The following is a 20,579-nucleotide window of genomic DNA, read 5'->3' on the forward strand; positions in this document are numbered from 1 at the left end:
CATAGGATGTGAGACTAGTTGCCTGGCCTGGTGCACAAACTTGAAGGGCTAAAGTTGCTTGGATGAGCAGGCTCTTGCAATTGATATTTGGTTGCTGCCTTTTTTTTCATGGAACATGGCTACTGACTGGTAAATTGTTTTTTGAGAGATTTCTGCATTGATTAAATCAATTTAGGGCTGAAATTATCAATATTTGCTTCTAAATTTTTGGTACTCGTAGATTTCCTACTCTCAATATTTGCCATGCTGAGTCCTACCTGCTGTATTTTATAATGACAAGTTGCGACTCATGGATCCTGTTCTTGAAACTTCTAGCTTAAGTATTATGATTTTGTTATGAGTTTTACTAATAATCATCTTAGAATTTGAAATCATAGTCTCTGTTCTTCCATAGCATAGTTCAAAATCTCACGAAATTTCGCGATATTTCGCAAATTCGTATATCTCGAGCTGTCCGAGATACGATACCAATCCGAAATGGAAAAATACCATATTTCGCGATATCTCGTGAGATATCGCGAAATATCGTGACTCACGATATACGCGAGATATTGAAAAGTCACGTGCAATATTTGAGTATTTGGAAATTTCGGTCATCTCGTTTGGAAATTTGGAAATCTCGTAATTTCGGTAATCTTGTTTGAAAATTTGAAATCTCGGTCATTTTGGCATTTTACACCCACAGAAAAATACCATATTTTGATGAAATGTCGTGAAATTTGGTATCTCGGAAATTCGGTCAGACCAAAACACCGAAACGAAACGAGATTTAGTACCATGTTCCATAGTATACCAAAATAAGAACATTTTTGATACCATGAACTTTGGCTCCAAAATACTTGGTTCTTGCAAATCTTATAATTATAATGCCTGGCCTTAAAATCGTCATTTTTGACAACTAAGTTACCCTGAAATCATGGAGCACAATCTCTTTCTATCCACATATTGTTATCTTATCATTATCATCAAATCTTTGATTTCTTCTTATTTGCAGTACAGTATCTCCTACATATCTTGAGGAGACACTCCGTTCTGGGTGGCTTACAAGCACGCTATTAAGAAACCGTAATAAGTAAGTTCAGTGGTCACTTTTGTGAAAAATTATTTCTTTAAGCCATCTATTTCATGTGTCATTGTTAGTTGTTGCAATTTATCTCCTTGAAAATTATGTGATTTGAGGACTTCCGTACATATATTTGGTTAATCTCAAGATACTCATAGTAAAATAAGAAGAGAGATCTGTCCTTGGTACTTGTTTACCTACTCTTCAAAGACTTGAATTGAGACGGTCTTCTTTTTACGAACAACTCAATTCTCAGAAAACATTTGAGGACACCTAAGTCCTTCATCCGAAAGTGTTGCTGTAAGTTGGCATTGACACCTTTAATACCAGATAAATCGTTTCCACAGAGGATAATATCATCAACATAAAGAATCAACACTATCACCTTAAACCCTGAGGGCGAACAAACACAGAGTGATACAGTAGTACTGTGTGAACCCATAACAAGTAATAACTTTGCTGAATTTATCAAACCAAGCTTTTGGTGACTGCTTCAAACCATAAATTTGCCTTGCAAGCATATTTTTTGTGCAATTCTCCCCTGAGAAACATACTCAAGAGTTGCTCCATATACACTTCTTCGTGTAAGTCACCATATACAAATGCATTCTTTATGTTAAGCTGAATAAGGACCAGTCAGGATTCAAAACCCAAAAACTAAAAACACGAGCGGAGTTAAGACGAGAAACATGAGAAAGAGTTTCAAAATAATCAACCCTATAAGTCTGCGTGTATCCTTAGCAACCAAGCGAATTTTAAATCGCTCAAGTCAGCCATCGGGGTTACACTTAATGGTATATACCCAACGACATTTCATGAGCTCCTTACCTGTAGAAAAATTAACCAAAGTCTATGTCTGGCAACAATGCAATGCATCCATTTCCACATCCATATCCAATTTCCACCTAGGATAAGACAGAATGTGTAGACAAAGACAAGGCAAAGCTATGAAGCGAAGAAGGAAAATGGAAAGAGAAGTAAACTGAGCAATATGGTAAGTAACAAGAGATTTTTGAGTACACAAACAAGTACCTTCAGAAGGTTGACAGGTAGGTCAATGGTTGAAGGTGGAGGAGAAGGATCCCTAGACAAAGAATTTGAGCTGTAGAGAAGGAGCAGCTGCAACTGGTAGAAATGACTTAGGAAAGCATCGTTACACTTGCAGTGGTGATGACTGAGATGTAGAAGAAGGGTCTTCAAAGGGAATCAATGCAGGAATGGGAGGAGATTAGAAGAATTTAGTTTCCAGGACATGACCCTCAGCAGAAAAATATGGAGTACTTCAAGAAAGGTAACATCAACACTGATGAATTGCATCCAGAGGGGGTTCTCAACTTCTCATCAACAGATTTGGGGATCAAGTTTGGTATGATGCAGGTTCAGATAGACTTGCACCTGTGGTTTCGATTTTAGTTAATGGGGGATGGGAACCGGGCCCAATTAGATCGAATGCCCTTGAGATTGCGTGGAGACAGCTCGGAAATATTACAAGGCTTAATGCTTCAGATGATGATATTGTTGTTTGGAATGCAAATCCTTTAGGTCTCTTTTCTTCTAAATCGGCCTGGGAGTTTCTCAGGAGAACGAGTCCGAAGGTCAAATGGGCAGCTGCTATGTGGTTTCATTTGAGTATGAGTATCCCAGGCAGTCCTTCACTTCTTGGAGATGCTTAGTTGATTCACTCCTATATTGAACCAGATTCAGAAGAGAAATGTTCATCTTGCATCATTCTATTGCTTATGCTGGTCAGGTTCGGAATGTGGAAACCACTTATTCTTTGAGTGCAGCTTCTCTAGTCAGATATGGAGAGACATCAGTCGGCTTTGCTCTTCTAGATCCCCAACTTTGGACGTTATGGTGGAAGCTGAGTGGGTTGCTAAGGAGTTTGGAGACGATCAGGTGGGAAGCATTGGCTAAGTGGCGTTTTGTGTTACCATAGATCACTTGTGGATGGAAAGAAATCTCAGGATGTACGGAACAAAGCATGGACCAGATTTTCTATTATTCATGTTTCTGCTGATGTGAGGAATCGTTTTCACTCTATCACCCTGAGGGGGAAGAGATCTTCTCAGAACTATTGCCTTATTGACATTTGACAAATGGGGGGTGAATGCTCTTCTATTGGGCTAGCTGGGCTGTATGTGTTTTGATCACTTTCGGGCCTTTCATTTTGGCCTCTTAGGCTGATTTTAGCCCCTTTCTTTGTATATTCCATCTTTTTGTTCTATAAATTTGATTTACCAATAAAAAAACACTGATGAATTGTTGCCGAGTGACAAGAGTCATAGCATCATTGTTGTTTTTGAGTTTGATATACCCAAGACAAATGCATTTGATGACTCGTGTAGATAATTTATCATCCCCTCAAAAAATATTAGGAACATTCATATGAAATAGTAGTGAGTGTGCAATCTCCAATAAATGCCGATTTTTCCATTTAGTCACACCATTCTGTTGAGGGGAGTATGAGCAACTAGTTTGATGAATAATACCATGCTCTAAATAAAGCAAAGAAATCTCACGTTGAGTATACTCAAGCATTATTAGAACGAATTTTTTTTGAAGCAAATACCAAATTTAGTTTTTATTTCATTATATATATTAGAACAATCTTTTAGCAAATATAGTTGGATTCACCGAGAATGATCATCCACAAAGGTAACAAAATAAGAAAATCCAGACTTACTATTAATACAATAGTAACCCCAAATATTAGAATGGACTAAGGAGAACAAAGATTGACTCCTAAAGACATCACGAGAAGAAATGGAAGTGTGATGATGTTTGCTAAGCTCACAAGATTAATGCATGAAATGGACTTGCAACTAGGAACCATATGCTGATGCATGGAGAGTTACAAATGTCCCAGCCGATAATGCCAATAAAGAGGAGAAGCACTGATGTAGTCCTAGATTGGTAGATAATCCAACTAGGAGCCTGTAACCTGGATCTGCTATAAACTGGTAAATCGGGAAGGTCAAAATTGGGATTTTTGGTCAAATTAGTGTTAGGGTTTAATGGAACCTAGGGTTTGATGATAGGGTTAGGCTAAGTTGATGTAGGGGAATCTATCAGTGAAGGTTTCGTTAAGTTTTAATGGGGGAAAGTGTGCTGGAATAGAATTGCAGCAATTTAGGGTTAGGTCTCTAGGTTTTTGGAAAGAGAATAATGATGGAATCTAGGGTATAGGGTTGTCTATTGGGGCTCTAACCAAGGTCGAGTTTCCCACTAGGTGTGAGGGAGATTCGGTCCAAGTTTGGCTGGATTTTGATGGTCTGATGTAAAGTTATGGTGAAATCACAAAATTAGAAAGTAGAAAAATGATAATAGAAACTTACGGTTTTAGACAAACCTGTCACCAATTGAATATCAGACCTGGAATGAAAGGAGAAGATAATGCTGCAGGCTGTGCTCCAAACCAGACTCAATTAATTGAAGTAAAACTCAGAAGTTGCAGCAGCAGTACTTTGAAGAACAGGCAGATCGAGCTTCAATGGAGAAAACCAAAATTCCCAACAGAACTGTGATCTGAATCTTCTTCAAACAGTGATCAAGTAGGAGTAATCCTCTTGAATGGCATAAACTTGCTATCAGGTCTGTTGTTGATGTTCTTGAACCAGCAGAGAATTAATAATGAGCAGTCCACCAAAGTAGAGTGAACAGTACCCATGAACAGTACTTTGAAGAAGAAAGAGAAGAATGGAAAAAAGTTGGAATTACACAAAACAAATTCTTATTCATTCTATCGTGGGGGCTCTCAAGAGCTCTTACATATTTATAGCTTCATGGCTGGATAGAAAAACAGACTTAAACTAGGACTCAACATAGAAATTTGGAAAACAGAAGTTAAACTCTAACTAGGAGTCCCAACTAGGATTAGGATTCACAACTAGGACTAGGATTCCCAACTAGGATTCCCAAAAATAGAAACTAGGACTCAAACTAAAATTAGGATTCCCAACAAAATAGATACTAGGACTCCTAATTAGGATTCAAAGTTAAACTAGTAATCCAATTAGGATTACAACTTCAAATAAAAGACAACCCCACGATTTATGCTGGTGTAGGGTAAAATCCTACACCTAACCTATACCTACACTACTGCTGGTGTAGGGAAGAATCCCTACACATGTGGCTGATTTTAGACAGCCAATTTACATCAAGCACCACTAGAAGTAACAGAAGTAATCGTAGAGGAGGAAGCACCGTCAAGGTAGTATAACCTATCTTTCTCACGCCCTCCACCAATCGTCTTCCTTATCTTGAGATCCTGAAAGGCATAATAAGAAGGATAAAAAGTAAATGGCTGAGTCTCAAGCTGTTGAACTTGTTTAAATAACCGGTGATAGTCATTATGAGACACAATCACTGATTGACTGGAACCAGATGAAGAAGCAAGATTAGTATCATTAGGAGACACCACTTCAGAATTCCTATAAGCACTGACTATTGGCAAATTGTTGCACCCATTGAGGTTTATCATACTTCAGTTAGCACTTTTCAACAATGATTAAGTTTATGATGGTGCGAACACTGATGTAAAGCTTGGTTGATTTGCTGTCCTCCACGACCACCAGAACCACGTCCTCGATCTCCCCTTGAACCACAACCTCTTCCAGGAAATCCAAACCCACGACCACGACTGTCAGATACAAAAGCCAAACTATCTTGGAAGAAGATAATGATTCAGATTTAGTGAGTAAGGGAGACACAATGTGCCGAATACAGAAAAATGGTTCATTCATAGAAGGAACCTTTTCATCAAAAGAAGCTGACTTTTGACGGGATGCAAATCAGATGTAAAACCAAATAAAAATTTAGTCACCTAAAATTCTGCATGTTGGATGACTCCAAATCAGTAGTAAGGGGATGTTAGCATTCAATTCCTCCCACGTGCCTTTAAGTGTATCTACTCACAGATATGTCAAGTTGCTTGAAATTAAAGATGTTTTCATGGAGATCATAAACTGAGGACATATTTTTATTCTGAGAAAAGCTATCCTTCAAATCATCCAAATCATCCAAAAAACCTTTGGCTATGGTATGGAACTTAACAATCTCAGCAATTGATGGATCCATACTGTTCCATAACTAGACCAATAATGTATCATTCTTATGCATTCGATCATCATAGTCTTATGAGTCAGGAGACGATGGTACTGAAGTTAAGTACTTCAATTTGTCCTTAAACACTAATATAAACTTTCATAGCTTGAGTCCACAAAAAATAGTTAGAAGCACCACTTAGCTTAACGCCAGGTTGGAGTTGTGGAGATCAACCTTGGAATCAAAAGGTTTGAAGATTAGTAGAATAAAGACAGAGTATATGGTGTATGGTGTGTAACTTTAGTTACTCTAGGACGGTTAATGAGGCGGTGAAAATTGATGAGAGGGAGATTCCACAAAATGAGTATTTTAGGTATCTGGGTTCAATCATTAATAAAGAAAGTGATATAGAGGATGATGTTGCACATAGAATTAAAATAGGATGATTGAAGTAGAGAGGTGCGTCTAGAGTGTTGTGTGATCGGCGTATTCCTTTAAAGCTTAATGGAAAATTTTATCGGACTGTCATACGACTGGCTATGATGCATAGTGCGGAATGTTGGGCAGTTGAGAGAAGTCAAAGAGCTAAATTAAGTGTAGCAGACATGAGGCTGTTGAGATGGATGTGTGGCAAAACTAGGAAGGAAGGATGAAACAAGGAATGAGTATGACCATATTAGAGCTGATTTGGGAGTAGCTACGAGAAAGTCCTTTGAGGTGGCATGGTCATGTTCAATGGAGGCCTTGGGATGCTCCAGTACAGAGGAGTGATTTGATTCAGATTGAAAGAGCTAAAAGAGCCAGGGGCAGGCCTACCATGGGAGAAGTGGTGAGGAGAGACATTCATAGCTTAGGACTTGTATTATGTATGATTTCAAATAGAGCTGATTGGAGAGCACTGATCTATGTAGCCAACCCCATTTAGTTGGGATAAGGTTATGTTGTTGTCGAACACTAACAAAGTCTAAAGAAGGTTTTGAGTCACCCATTATATCAGAATAGAGATAGTTGCAGCACCAAAACAAATTACAATAATGAAAGGAAATCCCAACCTCAGATCATGGGCAGTAGATAGAGAATAACCATATCTAAGTTGTAGGCCAAGAAGAACTGAAAACAGATTGCAGAGCAGAAATTCAATAGATAGAAGAATGTCCAAACATAAGCAATATTAATCATCAATATCAACTTACAAACAAAAAGAATCAAAACTAGAAGTCACAGAACAAAAGAAGTCCAGATTGCAGAAGATCTCCAAAACATAGGGAATCAAAATCGCAGAAAACTTCTCAAGCAAATCACAGTGCTAAAGAGTGCTCTGATGATGCTGAAACTTTACTCATGTATATTGCTTGATAGAGAGAACAAGTTTGTAAAATATCAAGGAGATCTGAAAAGGAAAAGTAGTTTCTTGCAACATCCTTCTTGGACAAGGATTCTTCAAATTCGAACCAAAAAATTGACCAGATCATAAGGAGACTGATCTGATATTTCATAGGGGCTTGATGGAGGGTTGATAATCACCCATGCATGTTCACAATGCATAGAAAATCTCTTGTTTTAATATTCTATCGAATGAGAAGACATCACAGACAAGAATGGTATGCAATCACTGATTAACCTGCTCTGATACCATGTGACAATTTCAGGACAAGAAAACTAGATCCTGTGCAAAGAAGAAGAAGAAGGGAAGAAAGAACAAAGGAGCAGAGAGAATTATATGATCTTACAAGCACCCTCCTATGCTTGTTTTTAAATTACCCATATGCCCCTGAAATAAAAGTTCCCTTACCATAAAGTGAATAAACTCCTGTGGTACAAATCTACTGCAGTAACTTTAACAAAGTTTTTGCATTGTAGTGTTTTTAGTGGTTTGGTTTCTAGATGATTTCTGGAGTAGACATTGAAACATAAAAGAGATGAAATTGACCAGTTATTGTGAAGTAATCATTAGATTATAGTTAGCATATCCTTTATGTATCTAACTAAAAGTATTGATCTAGTGATGGCTGAAATGTTGAGCTCTAGATCTTTGAATTTTGAATTTCTTCCTCCAATTATGTTATTGGCAAACTTGAGCATATTCAGGGAGAGTTTTTTTTTTTGGCTTTTTACAACAGCTTGAGGCTTGTAATCTGATTTTCCTTTGTTGTTTTGTTTCGATAATGTATGTTTATGTATTGATGTAGGTACCATGGTATTTTAAATGGTATAGATACAGTGATGTGGGACCCAGCTACAGATGTTTTCTTGCCCTCTAACTTCAATGGTAATAGCTGAAATTTAATATGTGGACTAAAGATAACTTCCTGTGGAAGGTTTTTTGTTTTTCTCTGTTGATTTTTCTGCTTCTGTTGCTTATAAGTTATAAATATAAGGCTAGGAGTGTAAGAAGACCAGCTCAAGCTCAGCCTATCCTAACCCACAGTCTTGCAGTTTAGAATCAGATCATGCCTCTCTGGGCATGAGCTGAGCACACCAGAATATGACGGGTTGGCAGAACCAGGGTCAACCCTTGAAAATTTGCTTTTGAATTTGGCATTGGCTTAAGGTTAGATTTTATACTTTTGTCAGCTCTAATATAATCTGTTATCGGATTATAAGGAATTCAAATTTGATTAAGCAACAGAAGCATAGCAATAATACCATTTACATTGTATAATTAATACTGGGTAAATTACACTTAGACTGTTAGAGTTATTAGAATTTATGTCCTAGGGGTACTTTAGGAACTGGACCTTATCTAGTTCCCTTATTATGTAATTTCTTCTTCTTCTTTTTTCTTTTTACCTCCCTAGGGAGGTTGGATGTAATATGTTAAGAGTTGTTATTTGAGTAATATAGGTGTGGAGAATAATCTCATACACAACACTTTCTACCGCAATATCTCTTCTTCCTCTCCTCTCCTCCTCTTACTTCTTCAATCTCTTCTCCTTCTCTTACTAACAGCCCTAACCTGAAACTCAACTTAGACTGCCTTAGGTTTCTGACAAGTAGACACCGCACACCTCCTTTAGTAACAAGTAACTCAAGTCTCAATCACTCTTTTCTCCTTCGCAAGTTTTTACTCTTCTTTATCTTTTCATGTTTCTCTTCTTCAGTTACTTTTTGGTTTCTTTATTGATCTGATACCATTACATGGACAATTTCAATGTTACTAATTATCAGTTAGTTTTATGGAAGCAATTTTAATGTCAAATGTCTTTTTTGCAAAATCACCCTCATGTCTTACAGCTGCTCATTCAGTGGAAAACCAAGGTATGCAAATGAATTTGTAGATAAGCTGGCAATCTGGGTGAAATCTCAGGGAATTCATTGCCTTTGTTGTAATTTTGGGGTTTAAAGGGTAGAATTGTCCATAGGGGTATTTCTGTCCTGTAACCTCTCTAGAATGTTCCACTCCTCATTATAACTAAAGATCGAATGTGTCTCATATGACACAAGTCCTATTTTCCCAACTCAACATGGTATCAGAGCGAGAAAGATCGACCTAGGGAGTCAACCCTAATCCAGCCTCTCTTCCCCTCTCTCTCTCTCTCTCTCTCTCTCTCCCTTTCTCGATTTCTGTGCCTCCCACAGCCTAGCGCCACCACCCCTCTGCCTTCCACCTTCTTCTAGTAGCAGTCCTTCTTACCGCAGCCTTCTCTCACAATCCAGCCACCTCGGTGGCTCTTTTCTAAGCCACCGAGGGTCTTTTTTCCCCCTTTCTTTTGTGTGGTTCCTTCAATTACACTAATGCTGTGAAGGACCTAATTCTTTTTTTTTCTTTCTCTTTGATGGGATCCAGATTTTATCCAATTGATTTTTTTCCAGATCTTTCTGGCATCATTTTTTTTTTTCTGGTTCCCCTTTTTCTAATCGATTCTTTTGCAGTCTTTTGGAATCGATTTTTTCCTGGCCTTTTTCCTGTGTCTATCGAATTTTTTTAGGATACCACCTGAAATCGATCTCTGTTTGCAGTTTTTTTTATCTCGATTTCTTGCTGTTGAAATTATTTATCCACCTGTGTCCCCCTTTGGATAGTCCTCCATGTTAGAGCTCCTGTATAATATACATATTGTTTCCTCCCTTTCCTATAAGGTCGGCCTTTTAGAGGAAGTGGTTTTAATATGGTATCAGAGCAGACAGGGGTCACGGTATCGAGTCCCTTTGGGAGCGGGCAGGTGTTGAAATTATTTATCCGCCCGTGTCCCCCTTTGGATAGTCCACCGTGTTAGAGCTCCTGTATAATATACATATTGTTTCCTCCCTTTCCTACAAGGTCAGCCTTTTAGAGGAAGTGGTTCCAACACTTTCACCTTGCTAGACTCGAATTTTCCCAAATTCCTTGGAATCGATTTTTTTTTTTCTGATCCTGTTTTTGATCAGTTATACAAGATCGATTCTCTAGATTTTTTTGGAGGTTCTTTTATCCAATCTGAGATGACTGGTTCAGAGGTATGTTGTGGTTCTTCTGGAGAGGATGGAGGTCACCATTACCCAACTTTTCCCCCTTGTGCTATTAAACTTGATGGGGGAAATTATCTGAAGTGGTCCAAGTCAGTTTACTTCTCTTTTGATGCTCATGGATATTGTGGCTATCTCACCTGTGCTAAGCCAAAACCCACTGCTGAAGCTGAACAAGAAAAATGGAGTTCCGCTAACTCCCTGGTTATGTCATTTCTCTTCAACAGCATGCAGCCGGAGATTGCTGATAGTTATATGCTCTTGGACACTGCTGCCAAGATCTGGAAGGCAGCTCAGGCAACCTATTCCCAAGTTGGTAATGATGCTCAAGTCTATGAACTAAGACAGAAGCTTCATGCGACTAAGCAGTGTGATCGAACCTTGTCTCAATATTTCTCTGAGTTGTGATCCCTCTGGCAATCCCTGGACTATTATGATGACTTTCAGTGCTCCACCGCTGATGTTATTGCATTTCAGAAACGGAAGGATAAGTTCCGTGTTTATGATTTCTTGGCTGGCGTCAAGGTAGAGTATGATCAGCTCCATGCATAGATTTTCAGCCTGAACCTTTTCCCACTTAGGAGCAGTCCTACACCTTGGTGCAACTGGAGGATACTTGCCGATCTGCTATGCTTCCGCATTCTGTAACTTCTGCACCGGAGCAATCAGCCCTTACTTCTGGTCCTGCTGTACCATCTCAGGGAAGTAACCAGAAGTCAACCGATTGCCCTGCTTCTGATCGACCTCCTATCAAGTGTGACTATTGTGGTCGAGAGAGACACACCAAAGAATTCTGCTGGAAACTCCACGGTCGCCTTGCTGATGGTAATACTAAGGGTTGTGGCCGTGGCCGTGGCAAGCCATCTGCACCTGTGTCTGAGACTACTGAGGCTGAATCACCCGCTCCTGTTGCTCCTTCTATGCCAGATGAGGTCACTATGCTGCTCCGCCGCTTGGTAACAAAATTGGATTGGCCTGCCTCTATCAATCCTGCCACTGCTTCCTCCTCTACATTTTTACCAGGTTCTTCCACCGCTTCAGGTATATCTTTTGCTGGTTGTGTGTCTGCTGCTCCCAGTCCATGGATTATTGATTCTAGAGCCTTAGATCACATGACCGGTAATTCTAGTCTTCTTCCCCAGTATTCTCCTTGTTCTGGTAAAGACAAGGGTCACATTGCAAATGGGTCTCTTTTTTCTGTCTCTGGACAAGGATCCATTCGATGCACTCCTACTTTAACTCTGAATAATGTCTTGCATGTTCCTGCTTTTTCTACCAAACTCCTTTTCATTCATCGTCTTACTACTGATTTGAATTGTAGAGTCATTTTTTTTTCTCTTCCTACTATTTGTTTCAGGATTTGGTAACGGGGGAAACGATTGGCTCTGGTAGGGCTTGTGGTGGTCTCTATTTGCTCGATGAGGCAGTTTCTTCAACTTCTCAATCTCATCACACCAAATCTGATGTTTCTGCATCTCTTCTTCTTCGGCATAAGCATATGGGTCACCCGCATGTGGGGACCTTAGCTAAATCTTGTCCTAGTTTGTTTTCTGGATGTAGTTTGAAAGATATTTTTTATGAAGCTTGTGTTTTAGCCAAGCAAACCCGTATTTCTTATTCTGTTTCTAAAAATAAAAGTCCAGCATCTTTTATGATAATTCACTTGGATGTATGGGGTCCATCTCCATGTACATCTGTTTCGGGTTTTCGGTGGTTTGTCTTTTATTGATTGTCATACTCGGGTTACTTGGTTCTATCTGATGCGACACAAGAATGAAGTGTTCAACTGTTTTCAGTCTTTCCACAATATGGTCCGGACTCAGTTCAAGACCGACATCCAGCCTTCGTAGTAACAATGGGCGGGAATATTGTGATGGTCCGTTTTGGGCATACCTTGATTGTCACGGCATTCTCTATCAGACTAGCTGTGTGGATACACCTGCCCAAAATGGTGTGGCTGAACGGAAAAACCGCCACTTGCTTGAGGTGGCTCGCTCCTTGCTTTTTGAGATGCATGTGCCGTTGCATTTTTTGGGTGATGCAGTCCTTACTGCTGCCTATTTGATCAATCGGATGCCCGCTCGTGTGCTGAATTTTAATTCACCTCTCCAGGCTCTTCAAGGATCAACAACCTTCATTGTTCTACTGAAGGTTTTCGGTTGTGTGTGCTATGCTCGGAACCATCAACATCCTAGCAAATTGGAACCACGGGGACTGAAATGTGTCTTTGTTGGGTATTCTCCATCTCAGAAAGGCTATCGGTGCTATCACCCACCCACACGACGTATGTATGTCACTATGGATTTTAATGAGGCAACTCCTTACTTTTCTCTGGCATCTCCTCAAGGGGGGCCCTTGGTACTTAGTGATGACATGCCTCAAGGTTCTACTCTTCCTCATCTACCTCCTTCTGCAGTTGTTCCTATTCAGGGGGAGAGTTTGGACAGTACTGATGCTGTCCATGGTCATACTCCAGTCCCAGTTCGCCCACCAATTGTTCCTTATGACATTGTCTACAATCGTTGACCTTGTGAGCAGCAAATAGAGCCTGCCAAAGCTGCACCAACTCTACCTAGTCAACCGTCATTCTCCTACAACAGATCCGGTTACATCAGGTAATGATAAGTTTCCTTCTGAGCCCATTATTTCAGATTCCATTATTTCAGGTTCTCCTTCTCTTGATGCTTCCCTTGACCTTCCCATTGCTCTCCGTAAGGGGACTAGAACTTGTACACAACATCCTATCTCTAAGGCTGTCTCGTATGGGTGTCTGTCTCCTTCCTTTTGTGCCTTTGTATCGTCTTTGTCTTCTGTTTCCATTCCTCAGAACTGGCAGGAGGCTTTTAAAGATCCAAAGTGGAAAGCAGCAATGGTGGAAGAAATGCAGGTTTTAAAGAAGAACAATACATGGGACTTGGTGAGTCTTCCTCCCCAAAAGAAGGCTGTCAGTTGTAAATGGGTGTTCGTTGTTAAGCAAAAGGCTGATGGATCCATAGATTGTTACAAGGCTCGACTGGTGGCTAGAGGATTTACACAGACCTATGGTCTGGATTATCAGGAGACTTTTGTACTGATGGCAAAAATGAACACCATTTGGGTCATTCTCTCATGTGTCGTCAATCTTGGCTGGGCATTGCAACGACTTGATGTCAAGAATGCCTTCTTACATGGGGAGCTCGAAGAAGAGGTGTATCTTGACATTCCTCCTGGGTTTGCTAGTGAAGCAACTGTTGGCAAGATGTGCAAACTCAAGTGTGCTTTATATGGACTAAAACAGTCCCCTGGAGCTTGGTTCGACAGATTTCATAGTGCTATGATCTCATTTGGCTACTCCCAGAGCAACGCTGACCACACTCTCTTTATCAAGCACACTGGGTCAAAGATCGGAGTTTTGATTGTCTATGTCGATGACATAGTGGTAACTGGTGACGACACTACGGAAATAACACCCCTCAAGGCGTATCTTGGTCGAGAATTTGAGATCAAAGACATGGGACAATTGCGCTACTTCCTAGGCATTGAAGTGGCTCACTCTACCAAGGGCGTATTTCTCTCTCAGCGAAAATACATGTTGGATATTCTGACTGAGACTGGCATGTTGGGATGTAGACCAGCCGATACACTAGTTGAAGCAAATGTTCATTTATCTAGTTAAACAGGTGAACCTGTGGACAAAGGTCAGTACCAACGTCTGGTGGGAAAATTGATCATCTATCCCATACATGTCCTGATATCTCTTTTGATATCAGTATGGTCAGCCAGTTTATGCATGATCCATACTCCTCTCATTGGGAAGCTGTCATTCGGATACTCAGATACTTGAACGCAGCCCTAGGTAAAGGAGTTCTTTTCTCGCCTCATTCTCATCTTTGAATCGAGGCCTTTACCGATTCAGATTGGGTCAGTTCTCCTGACTACAGATGGTCTACATCTGGTTATTGTACATTGGTTGGAGGTAACTTGGTCACATGGTGCAGCAAGAAGCAGGCTATGGTTGCCCGATCAAGTGGTGAAGCCGAATTTTGTGCCATGTCTCATGGCATCTGCGAGCTGATATGGATTAAAGGCCTATTACAAGATTTGGCTATTGCTATACCTTTGCCTATGATGTTATATTGTGACAACAAGTCAGCCATTAACATTGCCCATAACCCTATTCAGCATGATCGCACAAAGCACGTGGAGATCGACAGCCACTTTATCAAAGAGAAGTTAGAAGCATAGTTTAAAATCTTGCGATATCTCGGTATCTCAGGCTGGTTGAGATGGCCAAAATATCCAAAATATACCGAAATATCGCCGAAATATGGTATTTTTTCTGCCATATTTCGGCACTCCATCTCGGTGGGTTTTTGGCCATATTAAGACCTAATACTTCATGTACACCCTTATGTAAGCTACATAAACACATATAAACCTTCATATTGCAAAAAAAAATGAACTCAAAGTGGTGTTTTGGGTTTGCACCCTTGATTGACAGTATACGGTCGCTGACCCTGATGTATAAATAGTTAAATACACATTGATTAGGTACTAAAAGACATAAGAAATTTAAACAAAGTAATGAAACAAAAATAACTCATATAACTTATAAACTCGATAATAGTCAATAGTTCAATACTCAATAGTCAATACTCATTACTCAATAGTCAATACACAAAGTCACAAGTTCACAACTCACAAGAGTGCAAGACTCACAAGAAATATCACGAAATATCGCCAAAATATCCGAAAAATCACGAAATATCCCGAAATATCCCGAAATATCACCGAAATATGAACTTTTGCCATTTCGCCTTGCCATTTCGTCTCGGTACTGTCGAGATTTCCGAAATATCCCGATATATCGGCGATATTTCGCGAAATCTTGAACCATGGTTAGAAGAAGGGCTAATTTGTACTCCCTTTGTAAAATCTGAAGAACAGTTAGCTGATGTGTTTACAAAGGGGTTAAGTAGTAAACTTTTTAGTCCTCTAGTGTGCAAATTGAGCATGCATGATATCTATGCTCCAACTTGAGGGGGAGTGTTGTGATTTGGGGTTTAAAGGGTAGAATTGTCCATAGGGGTATTTCTATCCTGTAACCTCTCTAGAATGTTCCACTCCTCATTATAAATAAAGATCGACTGTGTCTCATATGACACAAGTCATATTTTCCCAACTCAATAGCCTTAAATGGAGTGGTGTGGCTTTTCTTTGTATTTCTTTTACACGTTTTGTGTGTCACTGCTATGTGATTTATATTGTGGCATTTTACTCTCTTTGTTGATTCAGTAAAATTTCCATTGCCAAATAATATTATTATAAATAATTAGACCTTATGCCCCAGGTTTAAATATCTTTCCGTATCCACCAATATGTATTGTATCATTAAAAAAAAAAAAAAAAAAAATGTATTGAATCATTAAGGTACCGATATGATACCTAAAAAAAATTTGGTATTAGTACATCTAAGAAACCTCATCCTTGATATATAATCAATTGAATGCACTAGTCTTGTTGTACTTTCCTTTTTATACATGATATATTTTACATATTACTTATTTACAGTGTTTTATGCCTAAAAACTGTATTTTGCATCTATCTTAAGCATTTCCACACGTTTCTTGACCATTTCAATACTTTTTTTTTTTGGATGAATAAATATATATTACCAAACCCCAGGAGGGGGCAGGGAAAGAGGGGAAAGGAAATACAAGGGGAAAAGGGGGGGGGGGGGGAAGAAACAATAAGCCAACCTACGCAGAGATGGAGGGGAATAAAATAGACAAATCCAGGCCCCAGGAGGCAGCGATATGCCTGTTCCTAGGGGAGTCCAGAACCGGATGATGGCGGGTGCAACTGAGTTTGGAAGAGACTTCAAAGGAGATGGCTTTCCAAATCAGATCATAAGATCGAGAGTTGGAAGTCCATCTCCTAAGGTTCCGCTCCATCCAAATGTGGTAGATAGCAGCTCCAAAAACCAGCTTTCCAATGGTGTCGCATATCGAGGACCCAGAGAAAGACATATCCATCCAAAGACATTTCAATACTTATCTTGAGCGTATCATGCATCTCTCCGATACGATACATCTCTTATAATCATCCTTCCAATATGATACCCGATACTTTAAACCTTGAGTATGTTTAACTTTTCTTTGATGTTGTTGGAGGTACATCGGTCTCTCTTCTCCATACTTCCTTGGTTAGGATCCCCGTGGTAGGGGAACCAAGGACAGAAGAATCCCCTGCAACCACCTCCTCATATTGATGAAGTCAACACCAGAATTAAGGCTTGGGATCTTTCTATGGATAGATCACCTAAAAGCATTCAATATTTTGGTTTTAACTTTTCTAGATCATATTGGAATCAAAATATTTAGCAAATCAAACTGACTAATTTTTCAAATGACACCAAAATCATACGTGATGGACAATTACTAATGACCTAGTTTCCTTAGATTCAGAAGGCGCATAAGTATTGTGTGAACTTGCTTTTCTGTTGGTAATGGTAGTATGTGCCAGTGCTACTTTGTTCTTAGAGATGAGCCTCACCCTTGAATATGTTTCTGCATATGATGTGACTGCTGTTTTGTCAATTACTATATGGTTCCATGCTGAGTGCCTTACTGTGTTTTCCTGACGTATTGTCCCTTGCAGCTCAAGAACTGGAAGGGAAAAAAGTATGCAAACAATATGTTCAGAGGGGGTTGGGTTTGGCTCCTGAATGCGGTCAAATTGGTAGCAATTCAAACAGGGTACCATTGGTTGTGTGCATTAGTCGTTTGGTTGCTCAAAAAGGTCTCCATCTGATCATGCATGCGATTAAACGGGTAGAAGAATTGGTAAGCCGTCCATGATAGAGGAATTTTAACACATTTACCAACATGGTGTATGACTTATTAAATCACACACTCACACCAGCCTGCACCCACCTAGCCACCTGCACACGCTCATATTCAATTCAAATTAGCTGAAGGAAAGAATAGGATGTCTGGAAAGGATTAACACATTTACCAACATGACATGGATTACCATGTACACTTGGATGCATTACTGGTTTGCGAATCAATAACCAAATAATTTGTGAATTTCATGTAGGATCTTAAAGGAAGTTTAGGTTTTGGGAGAAGGTTCTCTGAGCTAGTGGCAGAGGCTACACCATTAGCCTCTCTCTCTCTCTCTCACTCTGTGTGTGTCCTCCCTGCCCCCCCTTTAACAAGCCGCCCTGCATGCCCCTGATTGGTGCATTCTCCAAGCTGCCAGCTTGGAGAACCCTCTCCCTTAGGTTTTAGCAGAACTAGGGTGTGGAAGTCTTAGATAATTATAAACAGTAAATGTGCATAAAGTCTGAGGAATGAGGATGAAGGAAGGGTTTTGAAAAGAAAATAATGGGATTATTATTGAAAATTTGAGAAATGCCACAAAATTGGGGTATCAACAAGTTATGGAAACTAGGGTTATAGTTGGAGAACTGGAGTTCGAATGAATCCTTGAAGAAGAGTAAACAAGACAGCATAACTTCACTGCTGAAGAAAGTTTAAACTTTGATGGAGAAATCAAGGAAATATTTAAATATCCAACATACACCTTATTTTTTAGTTGGTTTCTAAGGTTTTGGGTGTAACTATGTTTGAAAAAGGGTGAGAAATGAGAATAGGGTCAGAAATAAGGTGCTAATCTGGATTGGGATGGTTGTTGCTGGTTTTTTCAAAGAGAGTATAATCTCTAATTTCCTGGATTGGTGGGGTAGAGTGACTTTCTGTTTGCCTGCCAAGATTTATGGAATGGTAGGCTAAGGTTGGGTTTGGTTGATGGAACCAGTAGATTTTGTTGAAATCTAATCATGGTGTACGCTGAGCAGAAATGGGACATGAAGGTCGTACAAAATCTGGGAAAAAGCAATGTAAGTTTGATGAAGAAGTTGATAATGATCAGTCATCAGGAGGAATTTTAGTAGCATGGCACTTTGGGCACTTTCTTCAGAAATCAGAAGTACTTAAAGGTATCACTGGACAACCCATAGAGAACAGTTCACGCTCACTCTCTAACATTCCATCATATTTAGGAGGATCATTCAGAGATGTGGATAGGCTCACATCTCTTTGTCATGATTTATGCTCTCTGCTGAAGGAGGACAACTCAGGCATAGGCTGGATGGTCACTGGTGCAGACAACCCTTTGAGCTTATCTTATTAAATGTATTCACTTTAACTAATCCTCACTTACATCGCTAACAAAATAGTTGCTGGAATTTCTCTGATTTCATGAAATCAAAGTCAAGAAAAAGAACATATTTATAGGATTCCTTCACCCCATGGACATCCAGCCATTTCAGTCCTATTTTATCTTAACTTTTGAAAAGATCGAGGTGATTTATGGCTTATGTACAAGATGGAGGTGCTTGCAGAGATTTCTGAAGATAGAGATGCTTATATATGTTGGCACTTTCTTCTCAAGTAGGGACCCTGGGTTTAAACTTAGCCAAAATAAAAAGAAAAAGTATGGCTAGAAACCAAACCATGTACTAATAAGATCACTTAGTAAATACTTAAACCACTAATAGGACCCATGTCTAACCAAAATACATAAACCAAACCTTAATCATGTCTGGACCAAACTGGTTGTGCATAATTACAGTACTGCCACTTGATTCTAGTGAATAATAAAGTATCTAAAATAGAATGCTTGCACTAAACGGTCAAATATAGCCTGAAAAATCAGAAGGCTTCTCTCAAGCATGTTTGAGTTGGAAATGATGCAAGGATCGAATCAAGGGAGGAGAGGAGAAGTAGGACGTGAGAAGAGAAGAAGAGAAGAAGAAGAGAGAGGAAGATGTGCAACCCAATGTTGGGGAGAGAAGATTCCTTTCCCCTATTTGATTTACTAACATGAAATGAGAATTACACACGCCTTCCTAGGGAGGTAAAAGGTAAAAAAGGAAAATTACAACATAAGACAACAAGATACTAAACTAGTACCCAAACTACCCTTATTACATAAACTCTAACACTCCCCCTCAAGTTGGAGAATAAATGTCATACATTCCCAGCTTGCATAAAAGGGCATTAAACTGATTAGGCATGATCCCCTTTGTAATAATGTCAGCCAATTGATCGCCTGTATTAACAAAAGGAGTACAAATGTAGCCAGAGTCAATCTTCTCCTTGTGAAATGTTGGTCCACCTCAATGTGTTTTGTCATGTCATGTTGCACAGGGTTGTGTGCTATACTTATGGCAGCCTTGTTATCACAATTGAGTTTCATAGGTGCCTCAGTATCAAATCCTAACTCTTGGACCAGCCATCTCAACCATAGGAGTTCACACACTTTATGAGTCATAGCCCTGAACTCTGCCTCTACACTGGATCGGGCCACAACAGGTTGTTTTTTGCTTCTCTATGTGAATAGATTACCTCTCACAAATGTACAATATCCTGATGTACACCATTTGTTAGAAACTGAACCAGCCCAATCCGCATCAATGTAGCCCTCTATCCTCAGATGGTTGTGCTTGGCATATAATAGTCCTTTCCCTGGGGTGGACTTCAAGTACCTGATGATACAGTGCACAACATCCAAGTGCCCACTCTTGGGGGCATGCATAAACTAACTCATAACCCCAACTGCATAGGTGATATCTGGGTGAGTCAAAGAGAGATAGATCAGTGTCCTTACCAGCCTCTGGTATTTTCCTGCATCAACAAGAGAAGGGCCACAGTCTTCTCCTAGCTTGTGGTTCTGCTCAATAGGAGAACTTGTTGGTTTGCATCCCAACATCCCTGTTTCTTTCAACAAGTCCAGAACAAATTTCCTTTGACATATATTGATTCCCTTTTTAGATCTTGTTGAATTCCGTGAATCTTGCTTGTCAATGAGACAGAGGCCATACCTTTATTTATAACTTCAGAATATTACAAATATGGAATGATTGACTCAATCCTTATCTAGCTACACATTTAACATGTGCATAATGAACCTAGACATTATAGGTAAAAGGACAATATTACCTTTAGGACATAATTACCCTTGAACCCATATTACA

At 39.6% G+C, this 20,579-nt stretch overlaps 1 protein-coding gene across 3 annotated transcripts in view; it reads left to right on the top strand.

Moving 5' to 3' along the window:
* Window positions 1–20,579, top strand: part of LOC122662560 (probable starch synthase 4, chloroplastic/amyloplastic) — a 171,061-nt gene that overhangs the window by 71,851 nt on the left and 78,631 nt on the right. For 2 of the 3 annotated variants that reach the window (XM_043858224.1, XM_043858223.1), the window contains exons 8-10: window positions 995–1,072; window positions 8,299–8,378; window positions 17,195–17,379. In XM_043858224.1, the coding sequence (XP_043714159.1) occupies window positions 995–1,072; window positions 8,299–8,378; window positions 17,195–17,379 (343 nt within the window). The remainder of the gene's footprint in view (window positions 1–994; window positions 1,073–8,298; window positions 8,379–17,194; window positions 17,380–20,579) is intronic. The other variant, XM_043858225.1, reaches the window with a different exon arrangement.

Source organism: Telopea speciosissima, chromosome 5 (genome assembly GCF_018873765.1).
Source record: "Telopea speciosissima isolate NSW1024214 ecotype Mountain lineage chromosome 5, Tspe_v1, whole genome shotgun sequence".
NCBI classification, from domain to species: Eukaryota; Viridiplantae; Streptophyta; class Magnoliopsida; order Proteales; family Proteaceae; genus Telopea; species Telopea speciosissima.